This window comes from Capsicum annuum, chromosome 7, assembly GCF_002878395.1.
Source record: "Capsicum annuum cultivar UCD-10X-F1 chromosome 7, UCD10Xv1.1, whole genome shotgun sequence".
Lineage (NCBI taxonomy): Eukaryota > Viridiplantae > Streptophyta > Magnoliopsida > Solanales > Solanaceae > Capsicum > Capsicum annuum.
The window spans coordinates 220,238,157-220,246,764 of NC_061117.1; the positions used below are offsets into that span (position 1 = coordinate 220,238,157).

Here is an 8,608-nt window from a genome sequence, read left to right on the forward strand (position 1 = left end):
TTCTTGATTCAACACACTTCCTCTGTAGTGTTCGATTAGATACTGTTACTTTCAAATCATAGTACTATTATTTGCCTTACTCTGTCAAGAAAACCAGCATCGACTCAACATCGATGGCATGTATGCAGATCTAGAAAACTAAAAACCTGGAATGTAATAAACACACCATTTGGAATTTCAAATTACACGTTAAAACAAGGGTCCTCAGCTCTGGCAAGAGCGATTGAGATTCATAATCAAGAAGTTCTAACACAATTCAAGATGACCGATGCGCACTGTTGTGCTCAAAATATACACACCCAACTCTGATCTAAGGCCAACCACATACACTTTTTGTTCCATACAGTGATCTACGACCAACCAAATACGTAGTCCAGGACATAAACAAGTACAAGGGAGAATGGATAAAGTGTAAAAGCTATCAAACAAGTCCACAGGGGAAACGTGGTGCGGATGCTCCCTAAGACTCCCATAACAACGCAAACAATCAGAATAACGAGCACTTCAGATGAGAAGTTCCATATCAATCCTCGGGCGTAAACAATAGCCAAGAAGACGGACAGACAAAGGAGATTATTCATAGTAACAGCTCCATATAACTGCAAGATGGCATCAGATATATGTTATTAATAGTCTTGGGAAACTATATCAGCCAATACAAGCCATGAAAATTGTTCAAGTGCCCAAAACAGAACAAACTTATTTCTAAATTTAAAATGTTTCAACATTTGAATCAAGACATGAAATCGCAAGGAATGGTCAACTGGAAATTTCATCTAAACAAAAGAAACAAGGCTTCTTCCCTACGAATGAAATTTAAAGTAAAACAAATACAACACATAATGTAGTCTCGCGAGTGGGGTCTGGGAAGAATGGTTTGTACACAGGCTTACCTCTCCCTACCTAGTGAAGGCAGAGTTTCTTAAGATCCTCGGCTCAAGAAAAGCATATCAAAACAATAGTGAAAAATGCCAAAAAACAAAAGGAGAAGAAAACAGTAGTGATAATAAATAACACGGTAACCTAAGCAAAGGAAATAATAGGTAATAATAAAAACAAAGAATAAGAAATTAGGAGAGTATATCATGAAAACTAGTGTAATACCAGAAATTTGCCCATGTAATAGCTGAAAGCTATATATTGTCTAGTTGAGGTTCTTGGTCTCTTTATTTTACTATTACGTTCTTTTTTCTTTTGTGAGATGAATGAGGTCTCTTTATTTGCTTCAACAGACCATAATCTCGTAGCGAACTTCTATACACCATTAAATCTAGTGAGTGCTGGTGCAGTTAAAAGTTGTGAACTACAAAGGATTTACAAAATAAATCTTCAATTCAAGTCTAATCAACGGTGATTATTAAGAAATTTATCGCTTACATTAACTAATGCAAGTATTGGAAAGCAAATCCATTAAATTCTCATACTAAAGGGGCAGAAGTCAAGTCAGAAAAACACACCTCAGAAAATGTTAATGACGCAGATCTCTTCTTTTTCCGGGTAGCAAAAATTATAGCAGACACCGCCTCACTGGAGTTTGTTGCCAGAGGCAGCGCAATGAATGAGATGAAGAAGGATGGAATACTAGTGGCACTGGAGAAATTGTTAACAGCATCCACCAAAGGATCAGCAAACACAGCAGCAATAATAGTACCCAGCAACAACAGTAACCCAGCTTTTATAGCAACTTTTCGAGGATTCTCAACACCCTCAACGATTTCATCACTTTGATCCTCCCCTAAGAGACTGTGCTCCCTCCTTGTTTCCTGCAACATGCATCTACATTGTATCATAATCATTCTAGCTATAACTATGTAAGTAATGTCATCAGCTCACGACCTACCTCATGAAAATCATCAATGTATTTGATTGTATTAGCACCAGCTCCAGGAGAAGAACCATTAGAACCCCTGGCTTCATAAAGCCATTTTTCAACTCCGGCAATGAATTCATGCAGATCAACTTTATCATCACAAGACTTATCAAAGTCCTTCATTACCTTCGCTACCGCATCATTTTCATCTAAGTTTATCTCCTCAAGACGCATTCCTACGACCAGAGCTTTTAATTCAGCATGGGAAAGATGTCCATCACCATTTTCATCGATTGAATTGAACAACCTGTCATATAATCCTTCATCACATCAGTTATCATTCTACGGGGATATAAATAGGGTATAGAGAATTTCAAGCTCACTTTTCTATAACTTCTACATTTGGTGTTCCATGATCTGTGAAAAGCCTCCCCAATGAGTGTTTTTTCAAATGTTTCAAAATTCCTGATATGACATGCTTATGTTTTACATAAGCAAGTTTTCGTGTTTGTATCCAAGGCTGAAAGACCTGGCATTAAAAGTAGAGACAATTCAGCAGGATTTATCTATTTACCAACCAGGCACATAGGAAGATTAGTCTTTTCACCCCTTCACTTCGTCCTTTAGTTTATGCGAAGAGGATGAAAGGAAATCATTATGCGAAGAGGATGAAAGGAAATCATTTTGTTCGCTGATCCCAGTTCAACTTGAACTCTAGAAGTGACATGGGGAGGTAATTTATCAAACTCTGGCAGGACAAAAACTACTTGAAACACTGTGAAGGTTGATTCATTTTTGCAAGATGTGCTCAATCTTAGATGTATTCTCCGCAATTAATGTGAGTTGTGTACAAAAAAGAAAAAATCATCAAGTTGGATGAAGATAAAAAGATGAAAACTAGACAATTACCTGATAAAGACAATAAGTGACGAGCAGCGACAATGATATGATAAGAGCTATCAAGACAGCTAAATGTCTTCCTGAAGTTGAATGGAAGAGCTGTGGTAACTGCACAACAATAAATGGAAGAACAGATACAGCCATGATCATTGCAGCATAGCTTGTCCAGATATCAGTAGTAACACCGGAACCTACAGACAAACAGACATACTCTTTGAGCAGAAACACTTCGATATATAGAAGGCTATAGACTGTAAGGAGAATTACGAGGAACATGTTTGCAAAAAAATGTGTAAAGCTTAAAGTTTACGACATCCTAATCCTTTATATCTGGTGTATGAGCAAAATATAGAGGATTTGTTCCTTCGTTTTGGTACCAGATGGCTAGCCAACTATGCTTTCGTAATATACAGATACTCTAAAAGTAAAGAGACAAACCAGTCAAACTGAGCCCTTTAGTGTCTTTCAAATCCACAGCAGTAGAATTTTCTATATCGCACTTGCCAACAATGCAACAGGTTCCCCATATCGCAGTAAGAAGCATCACTGTCGACCCAGCCAACAAGCCTATTCCTACAGAGACCTGACTCTGAGCAGCCGCGGCAGTTCCAGATATCCCCGATACTGATGAAAAGAAGAAACTTGTGAATTTAACATGACTTCCAACAAACGATTTTAATGACATAATATCAGAACAAGGTTTATTATGAAAATGAAAACTTAACTAAGAACATAACACAATCGAAACAACTGATCTATATAAGCGATACCAATTAGTTCAACTTAAACTTTAGTTGTTATTACATTTACAATAGGTCTTGTAACATGTCTAGTTACAAAATTATACTAACAATGAATAGTGACTTCAAATGAAGGGACTTTGAACTGTTCCTCTCGTTGAAAATTATACTCATTTTCTAAGTTGCTCGAACTCTTCAAAAATGTCAACGGGTGCGTGTCGGATCCTTCAAAAATAGTGTACAATGTATTTCTGAAGGATCCGACATGGGTGCGGCAATATTTTTGGAGAGTCCGAGCAACTTAGCTCATTTTACCCGGGCAAATGCCCTAAAGAAAAACATTACTAGATTTTGATTAGATATTTTTCTAGGAAAATCACCAATCCAATATGTGGTGATGATGATGCTTTGACTACAAACATAATCTATTTTGTTACACCCTAAATTACTAAAATAAATTTATATATAATTTTCTATAACAGTAAGTTCCTAGATCTTTGAGATCATGGTGAGATGTCAAAAGCATGACTGATTAAGTCAACAAAAGTAATCAAATAAATCTAAACAGAATAATTAAATAAAACAAGACAAACAAAATTTTTGGATCTCTGTTCCTTCTGATACAATTCTCAATTGTCTCAAATTACTAGTTAAAAAATGATTTCCATTTTTTCCTAAATAAATTTCAATTAGTACCTTTTAATTTAACTATAAACAATTGTGATTTGAATTATTTCTTTTTCCAAAATTGGAAATAACTATTGGGTCGGGTCCACCCATAAGGGGTACTAATAGATGCCTAAGGCTACTAGCTATCCAAAAGAAAGAAAAAAAAAATGACCTTGCCTTTCGATGATATTTAGGTTGTGAACAAAGGAGATTCAATTATTTCATGAGGATTCACACTAATTATACGAGTCGTGATTGTTGCAGATCTGCTTTCGCTATCGACTAAAATAAGAAATTGTATCTTCATTCCTACTAAATTTTAACAACTATGCTAGTTTTGGTAAAAAATTTACACGCATTTATTGTATACACCGAGTCAATACATGTTAGTTTTGAAATAAAAAAGTAAAAGTACTAATTTTTATATATAGTTGTTAGTTTTGAAATAACAACTACGCTAGTTTTGGAAGTAAAAAGGTACTAAATGGTTCTCCCCAGTTCACATATTACCTATTTTATTTCAAGATTCAAGCAAATTTTTCTTTAATTTTTAAATATATAAAAAAGTTTATTTCCAAAAATTTAAAATTCACGATCAAAATTAAACTATTCAACATAAATTGATGCGAAAAAGAGCAAAATACACAAAGAGTGAATGAAAGAGGAAGACAATACCAAGAATGAGCATAGCATCAGGAAGAGCACCAAGCATAGGTAAAAAAAGTCCACCAATCAAACCAGGTCCCAATATTTCAAGCAACAACTCACTACCAGAGGACAAATAAGTAGCAGCCAAATACATAAGATAACCATATACAACAATAAGGAATACATTTCCTAGTGCAGTTTTTGTACATGGTAAAAAACCATAACTCTGTTCACACGTCTCCTCTGTTGCTGCTGCTGCAGCAGCTGAATCATAAAGTGAAATAATTCCTTCCTCGCCAACGCGATGAACAACCCCATCAGAGATGAGATCTGACGACGAATGATCAGAGATAATACGGCTGCCGCAGGCCGCTGCAGTTAAAATGAGGAGAGTTAGGAGAGGCAGAAGAGATTTGGAAAACATAATTGATGATATTTTTTTCATCGTTAGGAAGAACAATATGTGATTGAATATTTTTGGCATGAATATATATATATAGAGGGAGATTTGTTAATACGTCATCTCATATTTAAGGGCTTGTTTGGTACACGGATAAGGTAATTAATTTCATATTAATTTTTGATTGGATAAAATTAATGCATGAAATAATTTATTTTTGAAATTATACTGTTATTTTTATTCTATTTTAAGAGTAGAATAACCTTAAAATAACTTATTTCCAAAGGAATGATTCCTAACTATCATCTTACTATAAACACGTTTTCTAAATTAGGAGTAATATTTTTTAAAAGCCTAAATAAATTTATAAGTTACATATTCTATTTTAAGAGTAGAATAACCTTAAAATAACTTATTTCCAAAGGAATGATTCCTAACTATCATCTTACTATAAACATGTTTTCTAAATTAGGAGTAATATTTTTGAAAAGCCTAAATAAATTTATAAGTTACATTTTCCAAATTAATAGGGAGTAATACTTTTGGAAAGTTTAAATAAATTTATAAATTATAAAATATTTCCTTTTCAAGAGAATGAATAAAGTATAAATTAATAAAATTATTATTCGATAATTATACTTACTATATAAAACTAAGGGAGTATACTGATTTAGACATAAATTTAATGAGTATTAGTTAACGAGTAATGTACGTGTTACTGACGCGTATGGACTTTTCAGATTTGAGTTATGGGGGAGTGTGGACCCATTTATGAACGTGGAAGCTGTTTAAATACCCTCTATTTTACCTGTAATAATGTTTTATTACAGCAATTTCTTAAACAAAACCACTCCCTGATTTTATTTATTTGCATCATATTAATGTCTCAAGCAACAGCTCACTACCGGAAGATAAATAAATACTACTCAATTCTATCTTCTACCTTTTTAGTATTTTGTATCGTAATAATATCTCTTCCTATTAATAATTGAGAATGAAGATGAAAATAAATGATAATCAGTTATGCTTAACCATGAGATTTCCCTCCTCCCTAAATCTTTGCCCAAAAGAACGAAATATGTGTTTCTTTTTTAAAGTATTGAAATACACAAGAAACTAGAGAAAATTGAAGTAAAGATGTTTTAAAGTCTTGAATGAAGGATTAGTGATATTGACCAATTTAAAGGGTCAAATATCATTAGAAAACTTGATTAAGTTAATTGTGGACTTGATTAATATTTTCAAAATTTTCTAATCTTTTCAAAAATACAAATCAACCGAACTCATACCCCTATTCAATTCAAATCAGCCCCCCCCTCTCTCTCCAGCTTCTCTTAATCTTCGGTGATAAATAGTCGGGCGAGTTCCTTTTCGACTTTCAACCGTCAATCGACATGAAGACTTCTCCGACGACAACAACTTCGAGTTCTTTGTCGTCCTATTTCCCTTTTCACAGGTAAAAAATTATGAAGAAACAGAGGAACTTAAGCCAACTACTCTTCTAGTATTGAAATGTGGACAGAATAAAACCCTAATTTCTGACATTTCTTCTTCTTGTTGTCGTACTGTTGATTCAAATTTGTTGGTAATTTTTGTCATAGTTGATGTTCTTAGTGTGTGTGTGTGTGTGTGTTGGTGTTGCTGGGTTGATTTGTTGTTTGTCTTGGTAAAAATGATATTGCAATAGATTAAATATCTGATGTAACAGATGAAACATCCGATGCAACTGATGAAAAACTGATGTAACTATGAAAATCTGATCCAACAGGTGAACAATCTAATAGATCATTCATCTATTGTGACAGACGACTCTTCTGTTTGGAAGAAATCTAAACAATATTGATCCAACAGATAACTGATTAATGATCTATTTTTATTCTTTGCAACGGTTTACTCTTCATTTTGCAACAGATTAGTGACTGTTTTTATTCTTTCCAACAGTTTACTCATCCGTTGCAACAGGTCGGTTATATATTGCAACAGATAACATACCTGGTGCAACAAATTAGTGATCCATTTTTATTCTTTTCAACGATTTACTCATCCGTTGCAACAGGTTGGTTATATGTTGCAACAAATAATATACCTGGTGCAACAGATTAGTGATCTGTTTTTGTGGTTTCCAACGGATTACTCATCCGTTGCAACGGGTCGGTTATATGTTGCATCAGATAAAATACCAGGTGCAACAGATTAGTGTTGTTTTTATGGTTTCCACAGATTACTCATCCGTTGTAATAGGTTGGTTATATATTGTAACAGATAACATGCCTGGTACAGTAAATTAGTTGTCTGTTGGAACTGTTATATTACTGTTATGCATTAATCAATTATAATCTATGTTATGTTCCTGTTAATTTAAGATAACATGGCTCTCAAAAGAAAAGAAATCGAATCAAGTCTAAGTAAAGGAACAAGTGCAGTAGCTCGGCTACATCCACCACTCTATGAGCTTTCTTTACAAGCGTTATCTCAATTAGGAGCAGAAGATAATGAACACGGGGAGGAGGAATCTCTCAAAAGAGATGATCCAAATACTAATAGCCCTTTCGCCAAAGAGTTGGTCAAAACCTTCAGCATTGATTGTTATCCTATAAGAATGCAGTGCGATGGTGCCACAGATTTAACAGCTAATCTCGTGGTTAAGTCAGTCATGGGAAAATCTTTCGACGCCTTCAGAAAAATACTTCGAGAACAAAAATTGGATTCTTATTTTAGGGAAAGTTGCTTTGGGCAATATCTTGATATGTCGGAGGACAACAATGCTCGTTTCCAGATGAAAATGGTATATGATCTTCTCAAGAGCAGGTTTATGTATGAAAACAAAGATAAGATGGATGAGGTGTGGATAAATTACCGTGGCATGTCTGTTTGTTTTGGTTGGAAGGAGTTTGCCATAGTTACCGGACTAAAATGTTATCCTCCTTCTCCTTCTCAAGTTATACCTACTCTGACCCCAAAAAGCACCCCACACACCCAAAAAAAAAAAGGCAAGTTGAGTGATCATGATGACCTGGAGTCCATTGTTGGTCCAAGATTTAAAAATACAAATCTGATGGAAACATTGAAAGGTAAAGGACTTTCAAAGAAGCACAAGCAATCATTGTGCTTGGTTTGGTTTGTACATAATGTTCTTTGGGCGAGAGACGTTAACAACAACATAATCCTCGGTTTAATAAATCTCTCCAAGGATCTTGAGGCATTTAACAGTCATCCTTGGGGTTATGAAAGCTTCAAAATGACTGTCGAATATTAGTTGACTCCGTTAATACCAAAAACAGTCAACTTATATGGCTTTTCATGGGCCTTCATGGTAAATATTTCTTTTATCATGATATAATTCATCATTTTTTTATTCAATAATGCTTTTAATTTATTGGCGTTATGTTATAGGCTTGGGCATTTGAAGCCATTCCTTATTTGAGACAACAAGTGAACTAG

General features: G+C 34.4%; 1 protein-coding gene across 1 annotated transcript; it reads right to left on the reverse strand.

The window, feature by feature from the left end:
• Positions 1 to 131: 131 nt before the first annotated feature.
• Positions 132 to 5,358, reverse strand: LOC107878624 (sodium/calcium exchanger NCL). The gene is made up of 7 exons (XM_016725679.2): positions 4,795 to 5,358; positions 3,149 to 3,334; positions 2,720 to 2,901; positions 2,194 to 2,339; positions 1,841 to 2,117; positions 1,458 to 1,763; positions 132 to 599 (listed from the first exon to the last, which is right to left on the reverse strand). The coding sequence occupies exons 1-7, from the start codon at positions 5,249 to 5,251 to the stop codon at positions 351 to 353; spliced, it is 1,803 nt and encodes a 600-aa protein (XP_016581165.2). The 5' UTR covers positions 5,252 to 5,358; the 3' UTR covers positions 132 to 350.
• Between the last annotated feature and the right edge of the window lie 3,250 nt (positions 5,359 to 8,608).